This window comes from Tachyglossus aculeatus, chromosome 1, assembly GCF_015852505.1.
Source record: "Tachyglossus aculeatus isolate mTacAcu1 chromosome 1, mTacAcu1.pri, whole genome shotgun sequence".
Lineage (NCBI taxonomy): Eukaryota > Metazoa > Chordata > Mammalia > Monotremata > Tachyglossidae > Tachyglossus > Tachyglossus aculeatus.
The window spans coordinates 132,879,826-132,907,412 of record NC_052066.1 but is presented as its reverse complement, the minus strand read 5'-3'; the positions used below and the strand labels follow the sequence as shown (position 1 = coordinate 132,907,412).

Sequence of the window (27,587 nt, the reverse complement as noted above, 5' to 3'; positions counted from 1 at the left end):
TGTCACCCTTGACTTGGATCTCTCATTCACCCACATATCCAATCCATCACCAAAACCTGTGGGTCTCACCTTCACAACTTCTCCAAGATCTGCCCTTTCCTTTCCATCCAAACCACTACCATATTAATACAATCACTTATCATACCCTTACTGGATTACTGCATCAGCATCCTTTCTGATCTCCCAACCTCCTGTCTCACCCCGCTTTAGTCTATACTTCACTGTGCTACATGGATTATCTTTCTACAGAAACACTCTGGGGATGTCACCCCCCCCCCCAAAAAAAAACCCCTTCAGGGGTTGCCTATCAACCTCCATTATCAAGCAAAAACTCCTCACTATTGGCGTCAATGCTCTCCGTCACTTTGCCCCTTCTTACCTCACCTCCCTTCTCTCCTTCTACATCCCAGCCTGCACACTCCGCTCCTCTGGTACTAACCTTCTCACTGTGCCTCATTCTCGTCTGTCCTGCTGTCGACCCCTGGCCCATGTCATATCTCTGGCCTGGAATGCCCTCCCTCCTCAAATATGACAGACAATTACTCTCCCCCGCTTACTGAAGGCACATCTCCTCCAAGAGACCTTCCCAAACTAAGTCCCCATTTTCCTCTGCTCCTCCTCCTCTCCCCATCTCTCCCACTCACTCCCTCTGCTCTACCCTCCTCCCTGCCCCACATCACTTGTGTATATATGCACATATTTATAATTATAATTATATTTATTATTATTAATGATGTGCATATATCTATAATTTATTTATAATGATGCTACTGATGCCTGTTATTTGTTTTGATGTCTGTCTTTGATATCAGGCAGAAACTCCTCACCCTCGGCTTCAAGGCTCTCCATCACCTCGCCCCCTCCTACCTCTCCTCCCTTCTCTCCTTCTACAGCCCAACCTGCACCCTCCACTCCTCTGCCGCTAATCTCCTCACCGTGCCTCGTTCTCGCCTGTCCCGCCGTCAACCCCCGGCCCACGTCATCCCCCGGGCCTGGAATGCCCTTCCTCCCAACATCCGCCAAGCTAGCTCTCTTCCTCCCTTCAAGGCCCTACTGAAAGCTCACCTCCTCCAGGAGGCCTTCCCAGACTGAGCCCCCTCCTTCCTCTCCCCCTCATCCCCCTCTCCATCTCCCCGTCTTACCTCCTTCCCTTCCCCACAGCACCTGTATATATGTATATGTTTGTACATATTTATTACTCTATTTATTTATTTATTTATTTTACTTGTACATATCTATTCTATTTATTTTATTTTGTTAATATGTTTGGTTTTATTTTCTGTCTCTCCCTTCTAGACTGTGAGCCCATTGTTGGGTAGGGACTGTCTCTATATGTTGCCAACTTGTACTTCCCAAGCGCTTAGTACAGTGCTCTGCACACAGTAAGCGCTCAATAAATACAATTGATTGATCGATTGTCTCCCCCCTTCTAGACTGTGAGCCCGTTGTGGGCAGGGATTGTCTCTGTTGCTGAATTGTACTTCCCAAGCGTTTAGTACAGTGCTCTGCACACAGTACGCACTTAATAAATATGATCAAATGATTGAATGAGTGTAGAATGGAGATGAATATATTTGGTTACAAACCTTTTCTGATTCTTGTTTAATGGCTGTGGTTACAGCTTTATCCAACTCCTTTCTGGACTCTTCTGCCTTCTGGTTAAGCTGCTCACACTTGGCCTTAGCCTCATTAAGTTTCTTTTCAATCAAAGCCTTATCTTCTTGGGACAGCTTTTCTTCATTTTCCTTCAGAAACTTCTCCGTGTTTTTCACTATCTCTGCCACTGCTTGAGCACTCGCCTGCATATCTTTCTGTAGTTCCTTGGTAAAAGAATGACAGGAAAAAAACACATTTAACAGACTAAATTCTGCAGTCGGTTGTAGACAATCACCTTGGGTAATTCAGATTTTAGACTTTGTAGCAGTGCTACTTAGAAAGAGCACAAGACTGGGAATCAGAGGAGAACCAGGTTCTAATCCTGACATTGCCACTTGCCTATGGTGTAACCATGGTCTAGCCACTTAACTTCCCTGTTCTTTAGTTGACCTCATCTGCATTATGGGGATGATATCCTTGCTCTCTCTCTCCCTTAAACTGGGAGCCCCATGTGGGACAGAGACTGTGAATGAGCTGATTGTTTTGTATCCACCCTCTATCAAGCACAGTGCTTGACATATAATCATATAATAAGTGCTTAACAAACACCATAACTGATATTACTATTAATGGTATTTAACACAAATCTACATTTTTCCCTATCTTTTCCACGTAAATGAACATTTAGAGAAGCAGCATGGCATAGTGGATAGAACACAGGCCTGGACGTTGGAGGTCATGGGTTCTAATTCCAGTTCCACCATTTGTCTGTTGTGTGACCTTGGGCAAGTCACTTCACTTCTCTGTGCCTTAGTGACCTCATCTGTAAAATGGGGATTGAGACTGTGAGCCCCACATAGCATAGGACTGTGTCCAACCCCACTTTGCTTGTATCCACCACAGTGCATAGTACACTGCCTGGCACATAGTAAGCGCTTAACAAATACAGCGGGAGAGATTCTGGGGGGAAAAGGACTTCCATGTTTACTTTCAAGGTGAGAGGACTTCAAAAACCCTACACTCTCTCTTCTCTTTGCTGTTCTTGCTCCACTGTTCTTGGAAGTGCCAAAGTTGAACCTTGAAATCACAAGTAATTACATCAAGCACTAGAACCTAGAATCTGCTGAGGTGATTCTGATCCTCTGAGTATTTCCTACCTCTTGTTTCGTTTGGTAGTGCTTTAATTCAGCCTGACAGTCTCCTCCCCCAAAAGCTTCCTGGTGTCCAATTAGCCGGTTTTCTGTTTGTGTGAGGAGATCACATATTCCCTGGAGTTTTTCCTTATACTCCTTTTGCCGCTTTGCCACAAGCTATATAGGAAGAACATACCCCCAAAACATTATGATATGCAAAAATAAAAGATTTTGTGACACCTCCTTATTAAAGCACAATGTTTGTACCATTCCTATTGAAAAGGTTTTCAAAGTATGCTGTAAACATGATAGCCGTGGAATATCACTTAACAAATGGAATAGAGTTTGAGTAAGATGGAATATAAAAGTTATGGCTACAGCTCACATATACTGAAAGTGAACAGATCATGGTTTGATGGAACTGCACATCAGATTTTTGGCCATGCATATGAGTGGAAAATGGAATTTCTGACCGACAGCAGGAAAACATCCAATTTTCTCAAGCTCTTGCAACCTGCAATACACACTATTAATTCTGAAAAAGGATATCAAAACAGAAGTTAGTTGTGATCTCTGTGTTAGCATATTTGGCACATGTTTAGATATATTATCAGAATAGAAAATGCTCATGTGTTTTAAGCCATAAAAAAGGACATAACATGCAATGTTTCCACAATCAGAATCCTCTCTGTTGTATTTTCTATTAGCAATCCAATACATATTAGCCCAAGCTTTCTGAAAGTATTACAAGACTCACACATTTAAAACTCCAAATTCAAAGTACCAGTTTTGGCAATATTCTCATCACGCTGAGAAAGGAATATTCTAATTCTATACATATGTATCTATAGTTGTAAAGTTATTGCCCTCTCCAGGTAATATAGAGCCATGAACAACTTTTCTTTACAGATATAAATGCTTCTTTCAGTGATATAAATATGTTCTTCAAGCATTCACCCCACAGCATTTCTAGGAATTTCCAAATATCCCAGAATTACCCCAATATGCTAGACTGCCAATTGACATTCCCTAAGTTAAATGGCTCTTTATTAATGCATTAGCAACATAAGCAGTGCATCCATACAGTGCAATTGTATCATGTTCCTGAATGATACAAAACCTGAAATCCCACAATTCCTGGATATTACTATAAAAGTTGCTCGGTCATATTCAAAAAAACAGAAATCTAAAACTTATTATAGGGAAGCAAACCTTCTGATCACCAAGATCTTGTGCTATCCGCAACTGGGCTTCTATACTTTCCACCTGGGACGTTACCGATTCCTGCACTTCGTGAAAACATTTCTGAGTTGTATTTAAAAGTCTCAACAGCTGCTTGCTTTGGTGAGGCGAAAGGTCTTGGGCATGTTCAGAAATGAAGAACTGGACATCAAAGGCTGTGGTCTCCAGCTGAATTTTATTACTGGCAAGCTCCTTCCAAACGTTCTGTGAACAGAGCAGTAAAAATGACCACAGAAAGTGGTATGCGAATTTGGATGAAGTACATTTAAATGATCCTACTATGTATTAAATCACTCATTTCCTTGCAAGGAGCAATATGAACAGTTTACCAGAATGTTTCTTCTCAAGGCTAGCATAAATGGCACAATTAGAAATGTCCCTAGGTGCTACAATGATACTCCCACACATACTCCCACACATTGGAAGTTACTTAAGCATCTTAGCATCTTGTCTTGCCTTCAACTTTAGATGGGCAAAGGGCAATCAATCAATTGAATTTATTGAGTGCCTAAGGTGTACAGAGCACTGTACTAAGCGCTTGGGAAGAGTACAATGTAACAGATTGGGTCATCCTGATCCCTGCCCACATAGAGCGTTCAGCTTATAGGGGCAGTGTCCTGAAAACATAGCACATTTGGAAGGGCTCAGAATTGTTTATGAAACTAAGAATTGTCTTTTAGTTAATATTTACTTAACAGTCTGAGTAAAGAATAAGCTTGGTGATTCAGTAAAGAATCTGAGCCACAATGAAATAGTCACTCAGAGTTATCAGAAAAACAGCAACATACAGATTTATATTTCATGCCGTTCAGGAAGGGGCACTAAATCCTTTTATTTTAACTTGGGTATTGAAGTTGCAAGACTTAGCCAATTAAATCTAGAACAAAAATTGTTTGAAGGTTCTTGCAAACTTGTAAGGTGAAAGAAAGAGACACAATTTTCCAGAATACCAATATGAATTTCATACTTAATTCTTCCTGCATATGAATTACCAATAAGAAAAGGAAATTGTAGTAATTTCTATCTCAATAAAAGTCAGAGGGGTACTTATCACACAGCATTATACATTTCAGATCTTTTTTAATCTGATTTGATGTTATTGCTAATTTACAGACATTTGAATTACATTTTAGAGAATTAAAAGGAGGTAAATATAACCCTCTAGACTGTAAGCCCACTTCTAGACTGTGAGCCCACTGTTGGGTAGGGACTGTCTCTATATGTTGCCAACTTGTACTTCCCAAGCGCTTAGTACAGTGCTCTGCACACAGTAAGTGCTCAATAAATACGACTGATTGACTGATAACTTTAATAAAAGAAAGGCCTCATCACGCTTAATATGGCTAATGGTAAAAGCTATATACCTTGTGTCCAGTATCTTATTCAAAAATTAGAAAAACCAAAAGAAGGCACTTTACAAGTAAGCCAAACAATGGCTTAGATGTTTCTGAGGAGAGGATCATAAATACAATAATTTACAATATATAGCTCACTGGTCATTTTGTTAATTCTAAAATTAAAGAAAACATATTCCACTTGAGGGTTTTTTGCATTCCTTGAATGAGCTTATGAAGTGAGATTCAAGGACTTCTCTATTAAATTGGGAATATGAGTGATACTTGCCTTGAGAAAATCTAAATTTTTCTTCATATGTTCAGTATCAATACCATCCACCACAAAATCCTTAACAGTTTTACTTCTTTCTGTGATCCAGTCCGAAAACTTCTGAAGGATGTTTAGAAACTCTTCATGGGAAACGGCTAGTTTAGACTAGAAAGTAAAGTTTTATGTTTATTTCATCATTACCAAAAATATGAAATTTTAACAATATTTTTCTAATTAAAAATTTCAATTCCATTAAAATTATATGTAGTTTTCCTGAATTTTAGTAAATGAGCCTAAAATTCACTATTTGAAATTCACTCTTCAAAAATAATGTAAACCTACCATTTCAGAGTCTATAGCGGCCAATATATGTTTTGTTCTTCTTGACGATAAGTCATAAAGGAAAGACAGTGTCACCTGCAAATTTTGGTGACTTCTTATTAATTCCTGAAGATGTTCATTGGGAATCTCTCTGGAGAAGGACTTTAGGAACTCTTCTGCCAACTTCATATCATTTCTTAAAATGACAGATATCGTACCCAAACTCAATTCAAATGACTGCAAAGAAAACATGCAATGTATCTCATGATTTTTGCTAAAACACAATTGAAATTCTATGACATGCACACAGTAACTGCTCAATAAGTACCATTGAGTGCCAAAGCTTATGTAAACTTTTAAGGGATGCTGCTGGGTTATAGAAACTTTTGTCTTATTGTTAATGATGATTTTTCATAAATAGGTAGAATATTATATCATGTTATATTCATATTCTTACCTCTAACTTTTTAAATTTATTTTTCAGGGTTTCCAAACTGTTATCCAAGGGCTGCTGCTGATCTAAGTGAAGTTTCATATCTTGCATGATGGTCAAATACCCATGCATCTTGTCAATGTGCTGGGAACACTGCTGTATTCTGTTAGGTAACTGGAAATATAGTGAAATAATTTAAAAATAAGTGAACACTTCTGAACTTGTCTTCCTATTTATTTAATATTCAACTACAAAATGATGAATCCCAGTACACTCTAATTCCCCTGCCAGTCTGGTTTAGGAGAAGAATTTAGAGTAAGATTTTTTTTCTCCTCCATAAACTGAAATTATAAAGTTTTTACAATTATTTAAAGCTACTACTTATACACATCATTTTGGGGGGCAAAGTAACACAAAAATATTTTTGAAGACCATATGTTGATCTTTTGATACTCAAAGCATGGGTCTGGGATTCAGAGGGCCTCTGTTCTAAGCCTGTTCTACTAGTTGCCTGTTGTGTGACTCTGGGCAAGTCACTTTTCCTCAGTTCCTTTATCTGGAAAATGGGATTTCAATACCTGTTCCCCCACACCTTAGACTGTGAGCATCCTGTGAGACAGGAACTGTGTCTGACCTGATTATCTTTTATCTCCTCCAGCATTTGGAAAATAGGCAGTTCTTTAAATATTACCAATATTATTATTACTATTAGAATCCTCCATTCAAAAAGACTTACTTTGCCCAGTGGACTGTCTCCAGAAGTAACTTCTTTGGATTCTGAAATGCTTTCTGAGGTGGTGCTTAAATTCTCCAGTTGATGGCTGCTCTGAAAGTTCCCATCACGGTTTGAAGATTCACTTTCTGTAGTATGCCCTTTTCCAATCATTGGCAATTCTTCTGAAGTGGGAGAGTGGCCATTTGCTTTGTGTTTAAATTCATCATTTCTGTCCATCTGTCCATCTTTATTCTGAGAATTATCCAACATTTTTTTTGCCAAACCACCAACCAAATCTTCAAATCTTGAAGAATGTTCATCAGCAAGCAATGGAATTAATTTGGACGTAATGTCCATTTTTCCTGGGGCAATGGCATTCCCCCTCTCCTCACTCCTCATTTCAAATGCCCATGCAGCCTTCTGGTTTTGCTTCAGAATATCAAGAAGGAGATCGGGGCTTTGATTTACAGGCCCAGAAAGAGAGGAGTTAGCCTGATCGTCTCCGTTTATTTCAGAAGATTCAGTTATTAATGAAGCTGTAGAATCATCATTTGTCTGAGAGCCACTGGATTTATTAGGATTACATGCCACATGTGTGATGCCAACCATTTTAAGTAAGTTTTGCAATAAAATGTTTGTGTCAGAGTATGATAAAGTCTCTTCTTCCTCTTTGTGGAAAATTTGGCTTTCCTTTGACCTGCTCTTCACAATCTCCTTCAGTTCCTCAGTTATTACATCGGATGAATCGGGAGTCTGCATTTCCTTCACAGGCAGGATTTGTTCTCCGAGGAGTTGGTGACCAATTCCCTCTTTACTGATGTTATTTTCCAAAAATGGGGTCTCTGTGTCAGAAATATTACTGCTTTTATCATTCCTTATGTCAGCTGTGCAAAATAAGGTTTCCCTTTCTACCTGTAAAACCACTATGTTTCCACCCTTGACATTCACAGTTTTAAGTGGTGACTCTGAAATTTGGGTCTCAATGCTTTCAGGCACACTCTGTGAAATATCAACAATGCCTCCTGAGTTTCTTTCCTGAACAGTAAACGCATGACTATTGGCTATTTCATTCACTGATATGTCCTGAGGTACATCAGTACCCTGGGTGAGGATTACTGCTTCTATTTTGGTTCCAATATCTCCTGGATTTATGCATTCATCTGTTATAAGTGCAGGTGGGCAAACAAGAATGTGTTCATTCAAGTTTAATTCTGATGGGGCCGCTTCTTCTACAGTTATCTGGTTGTAACAAGGATCACCCTGATTCCAGGTAGAGATGCCTCCTATTTTCATGCCTCTGGCACACTGTTTTAAGTAGGAGAAAAGATCAAGCTCTTCCTTAGTTTCATCACAGAAAAGATCAGAGCAGCCTTTACTACTTTCACTAGGACCTTCGCTAGCATTGTCTTCCCTAGCACTGCCACTTTTATTTGCAGATGCATCAAAATTTTGTCCAGTGCTTTCCAAATTATGGGCCATTTCATTAACTGCAAAAGTTTGTTTAGTTGTTGAGTCATTTTCTAGATTCATGTTTGATTTGGGTGTTTCTTGGACTTTTTCTTTCTTAACGCATTTTTCATTTCTTGTGATTTGTGATTCAGGAGATGAATCAAGATTATCACCTTGACTTTCATTAAGGATAATCCCAGGTCTTTTATCATTTTCTACTTTGCTTTTTTGGTCATCTGAGTGATTTTTTTGAATTAAGATTTTCTCCACAAGGATGATATTCTTTCCATGTCTCCCTTGAATTAGATCACTTGTTTCACGACTTGGGCAATCTTGGTTTTTGAGTATGTGATGATTAGCGCTTATGCTTTCTAAAAGAGGCAAGGTGGACTGAGATGTAATGTTTTCAAAGGACTGATCTTCACCCTTTTTTTTAATAACAGATGCAGATAAAACTAAAGGCTCCCCCTCCATATCCACTGTAGCGGTATTATCAAATTCATAAGTTGGGTTTTGCTTTTGTGAAATGGAAGGTGTTTCTTTGCCAGAAGGCCTTCCATCTATACCAGGGATTTTTTCTGACTCATTTTCACTGATGTTTTGTAATGTATATTTATTTTCTTGAAAGCCCTCATGAGCCTGTTCAGTATTTAGCTGTCTTTCTCTGCTTTTAATTAAATATTCGGGACTGTTTGGGGATGCTGTAAGAACACTTCCTTTATGATTTAAGTTCTTTCCACCAGTCCCTTCTAACTGTAAAACACTACTAACTTCTGATATCCCTACTAAATAACTCTGAATTTCATCAGAACGTTTCATATTATCTACACTATGATTATTTTCAACATTCCTTTCCCTTTCAATAGAATCTACACCCAATTGGGCAGCAATAACTTTTCTATCTTTGTCCCAAGATACAGACTTATCAATCACCTGACCATAATCAACACATTCACCTTTTCCATTACCATCCTTTCTGCCATCTTCTACACATTCACTTTGAGAAGCTTCAACACTGTCCTTTGCTTGAGTTTCATGTTCCTCACTTCTACCTTCCCGATTTCCAGAGTCATCTAACTTCAATGAAGCACTAAGGATCCTCATGCTTTCTTCACATTCTAGAGTAACTGATGATTCGGTGTCATAGTCTTCTGAGTAACTTGTGCTTTCTTCTTCCAATATGCTTTCCCGGAATTGGTCATCATCCATAACTGCAATGACTGACGTTAATTGTTTTCTTTCACCAGAACACAATCCAGCCTCTTTGACACCTGTGAAACAGTCTTGGGAAGACCGTGATGCTTCTTGACAGTTTGTTGACTCAGCTATTGCCCCCTGGCCCATTAGATCACTTATATCCCCTTTTGAAAGGTCACTATAACCATCTTCAGGCTGATGGGTGCTGACCCATTCATTTTGCAGGTTTTCACAGTCTTCGGGTTTCAGGCCATCACAGTCATCACCTTCAAGAAGCACAGAATCGTGATCATCATCTTCTAAGCCTGGAGTATCGTAGACCTCATCATCATCATCACTACTGTCACTGTCATAATCATCAAGCAATGAAGTTTCATAGTCATTATCACTGCCAGTTACTTCAAGTTGAGGGGTTCCATCCCTATCAGCTATGCTGGAATCATCCATAAAAGTCAACAAGTGCGCATCCTCCCAAAGCTGTGAATTACTCCACTTGTTTTCACCTTCCAGTTGGAAAACCTCAAGGGTTTTAATGCCATTATTATTACTTCCTACTAACTGTGAAATGGCAAGGTTTTCATTATGGTTTTTCAGTTGAATGGTACATTCATCGCTTAATGAATCTTTTTCACATTGTCTTTCCAGAAAACTAATGCTTGAATCTTTTCTGTCTAAAAGCTCAAAACTATGTTGAAAATCACTTTTTTTTTGATCAGGTAGCATGGGCTTATCACTGAATTGATGAATGGAAGACCTGTTCTCTGATATAGAAATATCATTACCATTTCCCTGAATGGATCTTACTTTTTCATTACATAACAAATCATTTCTACTTCGAGATCCCTCAAAAGAGTTAGCATTTGTGTTTTGGTTATCTTGGTTTGCTGCTTTATTCAGGACCCTCAATGCATGATGGTCAAGTTTTGTTAAGTCACTTTTACCTGAGCACTCCAGAAAATTCTGCTGAATCTTTCCTGAGTGCTGGTCATATTTATCAACATACTCAGCTATGTCTACTTGGCTTTGTTCATAGTATTGTTGTAAATTGTTAACTACATTTTCTTCATCATAGCTAAGACTGCTACTCTTTCCCTTTTCATGCTGGGTTAAATTCATTCTGACACACAGATTGGGAAAATTAAACTGGCTTTCAGTTTCATAGGGAGTAAGTGTATCACATTCTGGATGGTCAACATTTCTTGTAACCAAACTGTTTCCCATCTTTTGAAACTCATTATTAACTGTGTATTTTCCATTCCGAATGGTGCCTCCATTCTCTCCCTCTACATCAGAGCTTTCTTCTACACTACTGGGTGAAACCATAACATCAGGCATCCCTTTATCTGTAGCTCTACTAAATGAGGCTTTTCCAGCCCCACTTAGATTAATACTGCTAAATTCTTCTTTCACTGTTTTTGGAGAAAATATCGTACAACCACTTTCTAATAACATATTGATGGCTTCTTCCAAGTCACCATCATACAACAAGAGCCTTTCTCCAGTGTTAGCATCCATGTAGCTGTTTATCATCAAATAAGAGAGGAATATTTTTTGAGTTTGCTCAAAGCTCCGAGTTTTCTCTTGCTCTTCTCTAGCTGAAAATTCTTCTTCTGTGTATTCATATAATACAGACTGTTGGAATTCATAAGGGGACAACCATCTTCCAACACTTTTGTGGGGAAGCTCCAAGCCTTCTACCTCTGGCATTTTATCAGGAAGAATCACATTCTTCAAAATAGACACTGCATTTTCACCTAGAACACCTAACTGTGCAGCAAGATCTAGGCTAATAACTTGAGAAGTTTCTGGAATGTAAAGTGCAGCTATTTTCTGCCTGCCATCCAGCATTTTGCATGCCAGTTCACTGGTGATCAATCTCTGCTGTAAGGATGATGATGTGGGAAAAATTTCACCAGACTGAGGCCAAATGAGCCCCACATAACCTCGTTGTGCCTCTAGTATCAAAAGTGCACTGCTGGATGATATTAAATTGCACTGAACGGCTTCATCGACAGTTAAACGTTTGGCTGGGTTTGAACTTATGATTCCACCTGTTTGCACTTGATGAATGAGAATACTATTCGCAGTATCTGGGTCAATTACCCCTTCCTGGACAGCTTCTTCAATCGTCATCTTCTGCCCAGAATCACTATCAACCAAGCCACCAGAAATAAGCTGCGCACCAATCAACCTAAACATGATCTCTCGGCTGATAAGACCTTCGTGGGCCGCTCTGAAGATGTTCATCTTCCTTCCACATTTCAGTGTTATTTTACCTCCTTCATGTGGTCTTACAGACAAAAGTCTCATCCCAGTCTCTTCATGGAAGATACTCCTTTGCACCATCTCTGTAAGAGAGATCTTCTCAAATGTGTTGGGATCAATGAGGTCTTTGCACATGCTTTGCCTGTCCAAAAGCTTTGAAAATATGGTTGCAGAAACCAAATTCCTTTGGAAAGCCTTCTTTAAGGTTAGATGCTCTCTGGTTGCTGGAAGAACGAGGTACCCTATGGAAAGCTGAATCTCGAGAATTCTGATGGCCATAGATTCGGGAATCAGATCTTTATTCAAAGCATCTATAACTGAAAGTGTTGTAGGTGAGGCAGCCAAAATCATTTCCTTAGTTTTGCTCAGTGGCTGAAGTTGACATAGAATCTGTTCATCAATAAGTTTATGACTTGCAGCTTCTTGCAGACTAAAGGACTTTCTTAATTCTGGTGAAATGATGCCACAAAGAATAAGCTGAGACTCAAGTAACCTAATGCCAGTGTCATAATCAACAAGACCATTTAAAATCGACTGATAGATTGAGAGAACCTCTCCAGTTGTCTGATCAAGGACACCAGCAATCACTCTGTCCACCTAAAAGCAATAAAAAATCATATTAAATATGATTGCTTTTTTTAAGGGATAACACCATTTTACAAAGGGCTTTTTAAATCAAAAGATCTGAATTAAAAAATTGGTTACTTACCACAGTGCAGCAATGTTGTGAATGTTAGGCAGCTCATATGTGCAAGTGATCTATGTCAGTGATCTATTCAACAGCATAGGATGCAGTAAAAGCTTTAAAATCAACATGCATCTGCAAATTGAAAATCTACCTCCATATACATAAAAAGAGTTAGTAAAGACCCAGCAGAGTAAACGATGATCAGGAGAGAAGAGAGCAAACACCTAGAAGGCAAACCATCATGCTTTCTGCATCTGGGTGAGGTTAGATGAACAGACACAGAATGTGATTCCAAACACCGTGCTTTTCATGTTTACAGCATACAGACACTCAAAACTATGGAACCAGATAAAACCGTTCAGCACCCCAAAATTGAAATTAGTTGGTGTGGAAAAAATTTCATGGGTTAGGGGAGTTAAATGAAATATACAATAAAGAACATTTAAAGAACACTGACCCTCCTTGTTCAGGAACATAACAATACATAGTACCTGGGGCAACTGTTTCAGATTTAGACCAAATTGAAAAATATTTCTGTTTATTCCTGATCAGTTAGCAAGGACACCAATCTACAGCATGTGACGACTTCATTACAAGTGCTGGCAAATTCCAAGATTAGCTCTAAATACTGACTTTTCAGAGATTAGTTCTGCCTACTATGAAGTGTGATATTCTGGCAATAAGTACTTATCTAATAGCAGAAATGGTTTCTAATGAATATAATTAAGAAACGAGTAATTTATCTTGCACTGTGCAAGGCACATATTAAAAGTATTTTTTATGAAAGTTCTGATGATCAGCTCAGTAAGATTGCATGTGACTGAGTGACCTTGAAACCTACAAGGTTCCAATTGCACTCTGCTGAATTTTTTTTACAACATATAATTCAAGGTTTATTCTTCCTTCATCACTAATGTGATTCTCAACAACTTGCATTCAAAACAAAGATGCAAAAAAGTAGCACAATAGAACACCAAGTCATGTCCAGCAGTATATTACCTTCTCCTCCACCTCTTCATCTCTCACTATTTGTGAATCCTGCAGTTGTTTTAGAGTTTCATTGAATAACAAATTGCAACCTTCAAGGGATTTAACTTGTTTTTCCATTTCACGCCTCTCTTCATCTGTCATTCTGAAACAAAGCAAGAGTGAAAGTAAATCGTTGGGTTGGTTTTCATTACAAAACTGAATTGTTTTCCTCTAAACAAAATCGTATGGAAATAGAAAGAATAATATTTTGCTAGTTCATATTTACATAAAGATAGGGATCAGAGTGTATTAAATAACTGTGAATGAATAATAATAATAATGTTGGCATTTGTTAAGCGCTTACTATGTGCAAAGCACTGTTCTAAGCGCTGGGGGGGGATACAAAGTGATCAGGTTGTCCAACATGGGGCTCACAGTCTTAATCCCCATTTTACAGATGAGGTAACTGAGGCTCAGAGAAGTTAAGTGACTTGCCCAAGGTCACACAGCAGATACGTGGCAGGGCTGGGATTCAAACCCATGACCTCTGACTCCAAAGCCCGGGCTCTTTCCACTGAGCCACACGAATACAGATCATAAGGATGATAGGGCTGCAGTGTGAGATATTTCAGTCTTTCAGTTCATTTGCAGAGCTATTAAGTGTGCTTCCTTGGCTTAAGCAACTATAATATAATGAATAAGAAACAACATACTTGTCACTGTGCTTAGCCAAAAATAATTGAGCAGTTTGTAATGCTTCAGATATTTGTTCTTTCTTGGCTGATATTTCTTCACTGGAAATCTGAAAGGCAAAGAGAGGAAATATGACTCTTACAGCAAGGTTTATTGAGTCACTTCTAGCCAGTAATCACTTTTCTCTCCTGGCACAACTGGAAACACACTATTGCTGTTAGCTTAAAAAAAGATAAACTCAAAAAACAAAACTCCATCTCTTCAGGAAACCTGGGTCTTCAAAGAAAACCCAAACACAACTAGTGGGGTAATCTTGGAGAAAGATTTTTTCTCGATATTTTCAAACAGGAATTCCATGAGCAATACGTGCTCTGGAGCTTGAGACCATAGTTTGAGGCTAAAACTACAAATTTTAACTTCAGTCCCAACATGATTCAATCTCCATTCCAAAGACAAATCATGAGCAGCAATATAATAATAATAATGATGGCATTTATTAAGCACTTACTATGTGCAAAGCACTGTTCTAAATGCTAGGGAGGTTACAAGGTGATCAGGTTGTCCCCCGGAGGGGGCTCACAGTCTTAATCCCCATTTTACAGATGAAGTAACTGAGGCACCGAGAAGTTAAGTGACTTGCCCAAAGTCACACAGCTGACAATTGGAGGAGCTGGGATTTGAACCCATGAATTCTGACTCCAAAACCCGTGTTCTTTCCACTGAGCCACGCTGCTTCTCCTAATGCTTCTCCAATATGGATTAGCTTGGCAAGACATCCTGCCTTCCTTCACTCCAAAGCCCTGCAGGGTCTCCATCAGCTGCTAAATCACTGGAGAGGTGGGGAGATGGTGGCAGGGACATGACGTTTACACATACACAACATCTATTTCCCCAGAATGGGAATAAGCGAATACTCAAATCACAAACTTGTAAATGTTTCCCTCATTAGTGTAACTCATGTTTTCACTAGTCTTTTAAGTGTCTGCCCCATCCATCACAGTTGTTCTACAGCCCCTTTGCTCCTTTGAATGTATCGTTCCAAGGCACAAGTGGAAAAGGGTTACTCTTGGACAAAGGTAAATTATCAAAGGTACAGATCTAGCAAACTGGACAAAAAGAAAGGACATGTAGTAACAGATTTTTTTTCAATACTAGGGAAGAAAAAAGAGAATAATGGACAATTTGTAGGAATTTTAATTTCATTACCTTTACCAGAAGGTTTTAAGATATTTTAAAGTTCTTCTACCCATGTCATGAGCAGGTAATATGTCCTACCTTTGTCCGTATATGTCCCCCGAGATTAGCCACCATTGGCACAGATAAAACAATGGAATAATGAGAAACATCATGGCGTAGTGGCTAGAGCTACTAGTAGGCTAGAGTGGCTAGTAGGGTTTTAATCCCTACTCCACCACTTGGTTGCTATGTGACCTTGGACTAATCACTTAACTTCTCTGTGCCTCAGTTACCTCATCTGTAAAGTGGGAACGAAGACTGTGAGCCCTATGTGGGACATGGACTGTGCCCAACCTAATTAGTTTGTATCTACCCCAGCACTTAGTACAGTGCCTGGCCAATATTGAGCACTTAACAAATACCATTTTTTTAAAGGAATCATTCTGTCTCATTCAGTGTAGCAAAGAGGATCATCATTTAGGTTATAAAGCCTCTAGTAATAGATGGAGTGGTTTGTGCACAGCTAAAAGAAGGGGATACTTCAGGCTCATATCTCTCTTCTCACATGAGAGTTTATTTCTTTCACAGAGAAAAAAATGCAGCACTATCAAGTAACAATGCTATTATCCAACTAAGCAAAAATAGAAGATTAACTGTGTGGGAAAAAGCCCCACTTTTCCCCTCATCATTATTCTTGCATCCAAAAGTTCTGTACATTTTGATCCACAGCAATTCCCATCTATTTGGTTCTTCTGTGACTTTTGGATATTTGATATCCTCCCCCCTCACTGACCCCTCAGCACTTCAATACATATCTTTAAATTATATATTGTAAATTATTTATTCATATTAATGCCTGTCTCCCCCTTTAGACTGTAAGCTCATTATGGGAAGCGACCGTATATGCTAATTCTGTTGTATTCTCCTGATCGCTTAGTACAGTGCTCCAAATATGGTCAGTACTCAATAATATCATTGACTGATTGACTGATTCACAGTTTCCAGTCCTAAGACTAAAAGCTCAATATCTGGGATAAGAATATCCATGGGATTTCTACCATGCCCAGCTCTTTATGGAGTTAATTGTTCCTCTGGTGTATTTTAGAGCCAGGCATCCAGAATTAGACCAAACCAATACCTGTACTGCAATACCAGCACTGCAGATGACAGAATACCTGTGTCATTAATGCAATACCCAGCAACCAATCTGCTGCTATCAGTGTGACTCAGTTGGCCCTGGAGGTTGGGGCAGGTGGGGAGGAATTATTTCCCAACAGCAGAAACAACAGCGCTATGCTCCATTTAGGCCACAGGGTCAAAGGAACAGCAGCAGTGACAACAGAAGGAATCTACTATCAATCAATTGATCGTATTTATTGAGTGCTTATGTTGTGCAGAGCTCTGTAAAAGAGTTGGTAACTTCTCCCTCAGCACTCTGGAGCTCATCCTAACTCCTGATGAATGCCAGGGGACCTTAAATAATGGGTAAGTTCAGCAGGCACATGATGGATAATGTGCTGCTTATTAGCTTGCTTGGGGAATGCTGGCTAAAAGGAAATTCACCTCTCGTTTCGATGACTGACCCCTTAGGTATTTAGATTCACATCAAAACTTCCATCAACAACTTCATAACACTGTCTGCCTCTGCATGCATACACTTTTTGATGGTCCTAACATCTTATCACAGGCTGTCAGCTAATAGGGAAATCTAACAATAGTACCTTCACGACTATTTCTTCATGGGCCTGGGGGTCTGCCTGATTGAGAACTGGGAGGACTGAAAATTTTGGACTCTCCCACTCCCCACTGTCAGTCAGGGAAGTGGCAGCATGGAGAGGGGATCTAGGGATCATGGAGAGGCCTGGGAGACTTGAGAATGGAATAATAATGATATTAATTGTGGTATTTGTTAAGCATTAACTATGCACAAGGCATTGTTCTAAGTGCTAGGGTAGACACAAGATGATTGGGCTGGTCCCAGTCCTTGTCCCACATAGGGCTCACAGTCTTTATCTGGGAACTGATGAGGAAACTGAGGCACAGAGAAGTTAAATGACCTACCCAAGGTCACACAGCAGACAATAGAAGAGGGGGAAAGAGGGGAGAAAAGAGAAGGGGGTCAGTTTTGAATGTGGAGAAGGTCACAATGCAGTCTGCAAATCCAGCATGCAATTTTGAGGTCAGTGGGCCTGGAAGGGGAGGCTGGTGTTGTGCAATTCCTTCAACATTGATTGTGCCTACCTGACACAAGAATAAGCTATACTGAGGTATGATTCTATATTGGAATATAATTTTAGGTTTACCCTGTGCAGCTTCAGGCAAACACCACAGGAAAATTTTTCTACAGGAAAATTTTCCCCAGAACACAAGTCTCCCTGTGGCAAGTTAGCCTCTGAGGCGATTCCACTATGGAGGTAAGGAGGCAGAGCAGTTCAGTTCTTTTTATGGCATACACCATGATTACTCAGTCAAAATTGAAGTAATCCTAACTGCAGAGAGCATGGAGTACCTGCTGCTTAGAGAAAGGTTTCTTTCCAGACTTTTCTCCTTCTCCTTTCAGGGTCTTGCTCACATTTGACACCCATTTCAGTAAGTCTTTGGCTTTTTCAACATGCTCTTTCTTTTCTTCTTGTACTGACTTCTGGCAGGTATGCATAGCAAAAAAAAAATACATTGGAGTACATAATTAAGTTACTGCTCAGAAAATAACATGTGAAATCAGCACCATCACAGAAAGCCAGTGAGCTATTTTACTCCCATAGCCTTGTGTACTACTGTGACACACGGTAAAAATATTGTATACTTAGAAATAGTTGTATCATCCAAATTGGTGGCAAATTTGATGGAGCCTAGTACGACAAACAACTTTACATAGCACAACTTAAAAATTACTCAATTCTCCCAGCTGATGCTCAATATGACAAACCAAAAATCATGTCTTTATTCAAGAAGATATATAGAATCTGCGGGTTGCTGCCTTTGCATTAGCATTACAGTCACAATCACTTTTATAGAACAATTCTGTAAGATTTTCGAAATTACAAGCATAAAGCACATGACATTTAGGAAGAATACAGAATGAAAGCAATTAAAAAAAATAAACTGCCACATAAAATCTGAACATGCCATCTCTCCATATTAAATATAACTGAATTGTTAATATTTGACTCCAAATTCAACTGGGTGGTAAATTTATATTATTTTATGTGTTTGTAAAGGTTAAGTTGGTACATGAAGTATTTCAAAATAATGTTTTTGTCACTTATGCTGTCTGGAATATTGTGAAATTCTGGTTTAGTCCTAAGAAGTAACTTTATATTTCAGTTATCCTGTAGTGCTTTTCAATATTCCCTGGATATACATAATTATTAATATTAATAGTTGGAAGGTAGAGAACTTAGGAAAAAGATGTGACGATGAACTTGGCCTCTTATTAAACTAACCTTCTTCTCATCTCATGCCCAAGGTAAATCCCAACATGATGTTTTACACCTTCTACTAAGAAACAATATCAAGCCTCAAAGTGTAATTAAGCCATTTTAATCTTAATTCAAAATGCATGATAACAGATACACTGTCTTCGGAAAGCCAACATTCTCTCTTTATTTGTCACTATTTCCAAAACTACACTAAAAATGAGTGCACAGTTGGTTATACATGACAATTCAATAACACTTCTAAATGCTATTTGTCCAATATCTTGGGTGTTATCTTAAGTACAAATATAACTGTCCTTTCAGGAAGAGTAATAGAGACTAGAAATTCCAGACACTAGAGGCTCAGACGCTTCCAGGAGTCTTAAGCCAGTATGGAAGTCAAAATTTGCTTTTTCTAAGGCCTCTTTATAAGTCAACTTCCTTTTTGTTTTAGGGCAAATGATATTTCTGATGTGGGATTTCTCATCTTTCAACTTCGTAGCAATATGGACATCTATGACACTGTCCTTGAGAGCCTGTTCAATTGACATTCTGGAGTGAGACTGCGGATCGATCAGACCCCCTGTCAAATACTGGAATTCCAAGCATCGGAAACCCATTTCTTTACTTATGATATTTACATTCATAGCTTCCACTACAGTCATCAGTTTGTTAGTGACAGGATGAAGAAACCCAGTGAATACTAGCTCACACTGCCGGAGCTGTGTAGCAAACATGTCATCGATTAACCCCCTATGCAAAGCTTCTGCCACTCTGTATTTGTTCCCAGTAAGTGGATCAATGATGCCTCCTGTACTGACTTGAGCTTCTAGACACCTCAGGGCAGTAATTCTGTCCACTAAATTTCTGCGTGAAGCCTTAAGGATGGAAATTCTTTCACCCGTGTGAGATATCCAGTAGCCAGCCACCGGGCTGTTGAAATCCTTCTTGGGTTTTAACCTGCACAACAAGGTATCAGCAAGCTCTGTGACTGTGATGAGGCCTTCCTTAAACCTCTTCACCAATGCTCTGTCGATTGTACCATCTTCTATAGCCTCATTAATGCTAAACTGCATTCCAGTTTTAACATCAGTCAGCAGATGGGAAGAATTTCCATAATTATCAAAAAAGGTAGACTCTTTCCATTGATACTGCTGCTCTGAAAGTTTGAGATAGGTATTTTTCTCAATGAGATTCTGCTGAAAGGCCTCAAATGCAGTCATTTCTGTCCCTAATTTAATGTCAACTACAGATATTTTGTGAACTTTCTCTATGGATGGATTCGCAATATTTCTTTCTCCAAATGAAAGCAAGAGGCATTTGCTCTGTAGGTCAAACACACATATTTTCAGTAATTCAGAGTAATAGAGGACTTGCTTGTTATTGGGGTTGGGGAAAACTCTTGAGTTACTGGAAGGCTCATGAAGAAATTGCAGAATAGCATTATTCAATAAGCCTTTCTGTACTGCAATTTCTGGGGGAATCCGGACACTCCTCACAGGGTCAATAACTCCCCCACTGGCAATCTGGGCCTCCAAGATGTGTTTCCCTTTCTGCCTCTCAACAACTCTAGCTTCAATGGCTTCAAACACTGACAATGTTTGGGAAGAATAAAAATATCCCAGGACAGCTTTCTCTGCCTCTAGAAGCCTAACCTTGAATTCATTATCAACTATTCCTCTGGTGATGGCATCCTCTACAGAATACTTTTGCCCTGAGGTAGGGTCAATGATGAAACCAGTTGCAGCCTGGGCTTCTAAGAATGCCAATGCCATCATTTTATCTATAATTATTTTTTGGGCAGCTGAGGCAAAGGAAATTCTCTCCTTGGTGGACTCGAGATAAAGTCCCGCTATTGCAGTTGGCTGAGTCAAAAACTTGCTGAGACTTTTCTGAACTTCTTCAACGGTCTTCAGACCAAGGCGTAGTTGTTCAAATGTACCCACATCTAAAAGTTTAACCTCAACTAACTGCCTAGCCGTGACACTGTGTCGGAGCCCTTGAAATGTGAAGTCATTTTCCCTAGAAGGATATTCGTGATGACCCCGGTCAGCATCTTGGAAATTCCTTGGCTCTAAACTGACAGAATTTATCTTAGACACATCTTCTCTCCTAAATCCCTCTGAAGTCCTGTATTCTTCAGCCATCCATTCTTCTTTATTGAGAAGAGTGTCCTTTTCTTGGTTTAATTTTGTGACTTCCACAAGCATATCATAAGGCTTGCTCTTAGCTATCTGTGAACAGGAATTTTTGACACAGTAAGAAAATCAGTCTGCAGAAATTATACCACATTTTCCACTCTCATTCACAGCATTACTCGAGGAGAAAATAGACTAGAGACACTAAAAATTCCAAACCAAAGTTATTATGAGCAACAATAGGCTAGACGCAGATCAAATTAATCTGGGAGTATGAAATTTAATTACTGTCACAAATACTAGAATGTGTGTAAACTAAGAGCTTAAAAAGTTTAGAAATGATTTTCTCTAATTGGTTCTTTACATTATCAATGATGCTATATTTTCAGATACCAATTCCAAGATAGATGTTGACAATCATGGGTGCAATAAGGGCTTAATAAATACTATTACTATTGCCTTTCAATTGATAGAATGCCAACATTTAAAACATGATTGTCATTGATAAATAAGGTTCAGGTCAATTTATAAAATAATAGTGGAGGGGAAGGATGTTATTTTTTGCTTCTGCATTACAAAGTGAACCCTATATAGGAAAGCAAGAAAGGTAAGGTAAAGAGGCAAGAAGAGAAAAAGAGAGACTAGGCAGCAGAATGATGAGCATTCACAGAATGAATATTACAGTGTACCTCCAAAGGTGTCATGAGTTTCACTAATTCCATTTCACATTTGTCATCTTGAAATTTAACAGGTAGTCTGGAATTGTGCAAGCTCTTCTCTCTCAATTTTTCTCTTTCAGAGAGTCTGGAAATTGGGTTTGAGTCATCAAAAGTTATTTGTAACTCAGTACTAGTTTGAGAAAAATACTCAGAATAGCACTGTTGGCCTTCTTCTTCTGGTAGGGGCTGCTTGACTCTTGGAAGCCAGAATTGAACCTCTTTATGAATCTTTTCTGTACCTCTCTGCAACCCTTTTTCATCTAGTGGTTCACACTGAAACAATGGGGTGTTCAGAGAAACTTGGGGTTCCTGTGCCCATCTTAACAGAGGAGACTGCGCCCTTTGATGAAGCTGTTCAATATCTCTAGGTGATAGTTCTTCGGAGCACTTAAACTCATCTACCTTCCGTTCAAAACCCGGTTTGATGGCACAATCTTGGACTGCCTTTTTCTTTTGTATCCCACACTGAAGTAAGAGTAACTGATGTTCATGTTCCTGCATCTGTTTATCCATTTTTTGCTTCAAATTCTCAACGGTACGTTTCTGGGTAAGCAATTCCTCCTCAAGTTTCCGGCATTTTTGGTAATGGTGTGCCTCAGTACAGTTCCCTTGCTGCATTTGTTCACGATACTGTTGAAGTCTTCCTTCTAGTTCCTTAATATCTGTTTCATAGAGTTTAGCATTCTCTTGAGCTATACAATTCTCTCTCTGAAGTGACACAAAATCAAGCTTTATCCCTGAAATGTCATTTTCAGTGATGACATTGGACCCCATGAGTTTTTCCACTTTCTTCCTAAAGTCTTCTGCAGAATGTTTAAACTTGGCTGATTCTTCTTGAAACAGAACCATCTTCCGGTGAGCCATCTGCTCCTCTATAGTCTTTAGGTGCAATTCATCTTGCACTTTCTTCAGCCTATTATTTAGCTCTTGAACATGGGCTTCCTGGAGCTGCGCTTTCTGCTCACCTAGTCTTTTCTCCACTTTGGAGGCATTAAGCTCAGCATTCAGATTTCTGACTTCCTTCTCTGTGTTTAGGATGATAATGTTCTGCTGGTCACACTTTTGTTTAAATTCACTTACTAAGTTCTGGGTTCTCGACAAGTCTTCTTCCAGACATTTGATTTTACTTAGGAAATCTTGTTCTGTTTTGGTCTGTTTATGCAAGTGCTCATTTGTGTTGCGAAGCTGCTCTTTAAAACTGTCTGCCTGAGTTTTTAAAACATTACATCGTTGCTGGATAGTCTGTTTCTCCAGCACTATCTTTTCTGAATCAGACTGGATTTTCTGCATTGTCAATTTGGTTTCATGATTCTGTCTGGTTAACTCATCCACTTTCTGTTTCAAAGTTTCAGCCCACTCATTGCTTCTTTCCAAGTCTTCATTCAACTTCCGGATTTTTTCATTATTTTCTTTCTCTGCTTTGATATTTTCTAGCAACTGCTCATGGGTTTTCTCAAACCGCTCTGTCAACTGATCTGACTGTCCCTGGCATGACAGTGTTCTTTGATTAGCTAGCATCTTCTCATTCTGGAGAGAATTCACTTGTGAATTTAAGTACTGAATATTCATTTCAGTTTGGGTATGTGATCTGGTCATCTTATCTAATTCCCTTTTCAGTTTTCCTTTTTCCTGCTGAAGAGATTTCAACTGTTCTTCATAATTCTCTTTAATTTTCTTAAGATCACTGGCTTCTTGCTTTACTTCTTCAGCTTTGTCAGTGGTTTTATTTAATTGCCTATCAAGTTCCCTTAACTGTTGTGAATACCCTTGCTCCACCTCATCCTTCTTCTCTAATTCTAATTTAAGACACCTAAGTGTACTATTTGTTTCATTCAATTTTTCTTTAAGCAAACGAGCTTTTTCTTCAGATGAAGTTTTCTGGAGCTGAAGGGCATTAAGTTCATATTTTAGCTCTTTCATATCTTTTTCAGCCATTTTGTTGGCAATAGTTAATTCATCTACCTGTTTTTTAAGCTCTTCTGCTTTCATTATTTCTCCCCCATTTTGGCTGTCTGTAGCACCTGAGGTCACACTGCACAATCGCTCTTGCACTGAGGTATAAATAGGCATCGTGTTTTCTCTACATGAGGAAAACTGAATTTCTGTTATTTTCCTTCTAGCCTCAGCTTCGATTTTCTGCTTTTCTTGAAGCTGTTTCTCTGCCTCTTTCTTTTGAAATGCAAGGTCTTGTTCCATTTGCTTCATCAGTTTCAGAAGTTCTTCTTCATTTTCCTTCTTTCTTCTTAGTTCCCCCATCAACACATTTTTCTGCTGCTCCAGGTCACTGAGGCTCGAGTCTTTCCTTTTCAGGTGGTCTTCCAGTGTTCTTCTAGTCACTGTGTTTTCCATCAGCTGATTCCTAAAGGTGCGGAGGTTATCTTCAACGACAGCTCTTTTTGCCTCTGCCTCTAACGTGAGCTGTCTCACCCTCTCCAATTCCTGTTCGGCTTCCTTTTTCTCTCTCACAATGCTCTCGAGTTCCCTACGATACTGATTAGCTTCACTCTCAGCCCTTATTTTTTGCAAAGAAATGTCTTCCACATTCTTCTGCTGCTTCCGCAGTTCATTTTCGGCAGCTGCCTTCACTTTGGGGAGTTCTTGCTCTACCTGGGACTTCTGTCTTTTCATCTCATCTAACATTTTCTCCAGCTCATTTATCTTTCCTGTGAGTTTGTTGTTCTCATCTACTGTGGCCTTTTGACGTTGCAGTAGATCTGAATATGCCCCATGCTCAGACATCTCCCTGCATCTTTTAATCTACAAGAGACATTTTTAAGAGTCAAATCTGTTCTGTGCCAACACAGCAAGTGAAATATAACACAACATGCTTAAAAGTACTTACAAAGCTGCCTGTGACCAAGTGCAGGATTTGTGCTCAACCACCATCACCACTTCCTTCTCACAGAAAGCTCCAGAAAGCAATCATTAGGTGAAGACAAAAAAACCCTTCATGAACAGAATCCACAATGGAAGGAAGACCTGAAGAATCTTTTTGTCTCTTAGGAGACTTGTTAGGAGAAGACAGAAAGCTGCTTGCATGTGCTCTTCCTCTTAAAAGAGGCAGTACATGCAAGGGACAAAGAAGGCTAACCACAATACTTACTGGTTAATTCTGTGAAAAGAGAAAACATTTCACTTTGACAAATGAACACAAACTTCTGTAAAGCTCTCCAATCTGGAGAAACCACAAAGGATTTTTCACCTGGAGTAGAGGGAGGCTTTGGGAAACCTGGCAATCAGAAAAGTCTTTGTACAATTCTACTTACCATTACACCATAATTCTACTCCTTGTTAATGAAGTTGCTAATGCAAAGGCAGCTCTGTTCCCTTTTTTACTCACAAGATATATACTTGCAGATTCTTTCTGTGACTTTATTTTAACTTGAGAAATCCAGATTGAGAGCACCTATCTTGAGTGTACATAACTATATAGAGATTTTTGTTGAATAAACATTGTGTCAATTTCATATACTTATTGGGTCATATTGAATCCACCAATGTTTGCATACATATGTATAGATAATCAAACTGTAATTTTGATTATGAATCTCTTACATAAAATGAAAACCACTATCAGCTGGGAGCCTAGCAAATAAGTTGCGTTTTAAAAAAACAAGATACAAAAGGTTATTTAGAAAGTAAAATTCTATGTTAAATTGATTTGCATATCAAAATGATGTTAGTTGCTCACAATCAACTGAAAATCAGGCAAACTGATCATATTCATTTCAGCTGGCTTATTATTTTTCTAACAAGTTTTGTGTGATTTTAAGAGTTTAATTTATATTAAAGATACTCTGCATACCTTATCTATTTTCCTAATCCTTTTCTCTTCATTAATTTTGCCAGGAAATTTATTTACACACTCTTGTTCACTAATCATGTTTTTCAATGATTCTTGGTTATAAGTCTTCTGAAAGCCTTTGTTACCAACTATGGGAAATTGGACATTACAATCTTTCTTATATGATAGTGCGGTCGGGGACACAAGTCTTTGATGATATTTGGTCATTTCTCCATCTGTAACAGTCAACTTCTGAATTTCAAAGCAAGTGGATATATTTTCTAAAAGTGCAGTTTTGCCTTGAGTCAAATTTTCTTCACTATTTACGCTGTCATTTTCAAACATTTTCTCTCCCAGCTCCTGTTCTGAATCTAAAAAAAAATCTTCCCTAAGAAAAACTTCTTCTTTCACTGACAGTTCATCATTTGCAGTTTGGTGCCTTGCTAACAATTCATCATCACCTTCACTGCATTTGTTTTGCTTCTTTATTGGTAGAATAAAACTCATTTCTACACTGTCTCACTTGAATGGCATCAGTATAATCAATACTATCATTTTTTTATTTCCCTTGTTACTTCTGTCGACCCTTTCCTACCTTTCCCGTGGGTTTGATCATTTTTCTTAGCCGAAACAATTAAGCGTAATATAGCCGCTTTGCCTGGACCACCTCTTTTCATTTGCTTTGGATTTATGTTTGATTCATAATAATAATAATAATGGCATTTATTAAGTGCTTACTATGTGCAAAGCACTGTTCTAAGTGCTGGGGAAGTTACAAGGTGATCAGGTTGTCCCACGGGGGCTCACAGTCTTAATCCCCATTTTACAGATGAGGTAACTGAGGCATATTACAAGGCATAACTTGTACTTCCCAAGCACTTAGTACAGTGCTCTGCATACAGTAAGCGCTCAATAAATACGATTGAATGAATGAATGAATGTACAGAGAAGTTAAGTGACTTGCCCAAAGTCACACAGCTGACAATTGGCAGAGTTGGGATTCAAACCCATGCCCTCTGACTCCAAAGCCCGCGCTCTTTCCACTTAGCCATGCTGCTTCATGTGACTTCTTTAGTTCTTTCATAGAAATGCCCCTTCTTTTGAAGTTCTCTGTCTATGGAATCTGCAGAAATTCAATTTCTACCTTCATAAAGACTTGATTCCTTTTTTTGTAAAACTTGATTAGGGCGACTTATAGAAACAGGAATGCATGGCCTTTTGGAAACATCCATGATACACATAATTTCTGAGGCTAAACTATTTTTGTTCATTACCTCCAACTGAGATATCGAACATACTCCTACATTTCCTTCTGAATGAAGTTCTCCTGTTTCATTTCTTAAAAGGGTTTTGTTTTCATTAAGCTCCTGTGCTGCTTCCATATGTACCTGCAATAATTCTTTTGTTACTGCATCCCTTACCATAGTTATTCCATCAGTGGCTTCTTGATTATTCTTTTTGAAATTGTTATCAATCATTGTACACAAATACATTTCAGATGCATTAGAGTCATGATTAATACTTGCCAAAAAGTCAGTGGTTTTCTAAGGTTTACCAGAAAATACCTTTATGTCTTCTTGCAGATGCAGTCTAATCCTACCTTCTTTCTTCTTCAGGTATTTTTAGTTTACTAGAAACTGGTTTTAGTTTATCATGGGCACCAAACATTGGGATTTTGTTCCCCAGTTTAGTGTAGTTGTTCTCAATATCAAAATGGGAGACATTTTTCTGAAAATTTCTAATTTCCTGTAAAAACACTTCTGGTAATTATTTGGTTTTAAATCCATTATTTGTTTGTATTTAGGGTCTTCACAAATATCGGCTGCTTGCACTGATGTCTGGAAATTTGCCTCTTCTGGGAAGTTCTAAGTATAATAGTGCACATACTTCAATTCAGACTAAAATTAAATTATACTTCATAATGAAAGGAAAGCGAGCCAAAATCATTCTCATTTCATACATGACACTCTTGAAGACACAATCAGTTGTTGAGAACAAAATGTTAAAATGTAATGTGTTCCTTTAAATGACTTCTACTAATTAAGGCT

The 27,587-nt window shown here is 38.7% G+C and overlaps 1 protein-coding gene across 24 annotated transcripts in view; it reads right to left on the bottom strand.

Annotated features, from left to right (window-relative positions):
• DST (dystonin) overlaps positions 1 to 27,587 on the bottom strand; it is a 520,502-nt gene that overhangs the window by 162,402 nt on the left and 330,513 nt on the right. For 17 of the 24 annotated variants that reach the window (XM_038771967.1, XM_038770592.1, XM_038770756.1 and 14 more), the window contains 10 exons: positions 17,992 to 18,123; positions 14,327 to 14,415; positions 13,644 to 13,776; positions 7,067 to 12,553; positions 6,355 to 6,504; positions 5,919 to 6,134; positions 5,595 to 5,741; positions 3,942 to 4,175; positions 2,754 to 2,906; positions 1,587 to 1,820 (listed from right to left, as the gene is read on the bottom strand). In XM_038771967.1, the coding sequence (XP_038627895.1) occupies positions 1,587 to 1,820; positions 2,754 to 2,906; positions 3,942 to 4,175; positions 5,595 to 5,741; positions 5,919 to 6,134; positions 6,355 to 6,504; positions 7,067 to 12,553; positions 13,644 to 13,776; positions 14,327 to 14,415; positions 17,992 to 18,123 (6,975 nt within the window). Of the gene's footprint in view, positions 1 to 1,586; positions 1,821 to 2,753; positions 2,907 to 3,941; positions 4,176 to 5,594; positions 5,742 to 5,918; positions 6,135 to 6,354; positions 6,505 to 7,066; positions 12,554 to 13,643; positions 13,777 to 14,326; positions 14,416 to 17,991; positions 18,124 to 19,218; positions 21,133 to 21,725; positions 24,513 to 27,587 lie in introns of those variants that run through there. The other 7 variants (XM_038771577.1, XM_038771614.1, XM_038771668.1 and 4 more) reach the window with 3 other exon arrangements.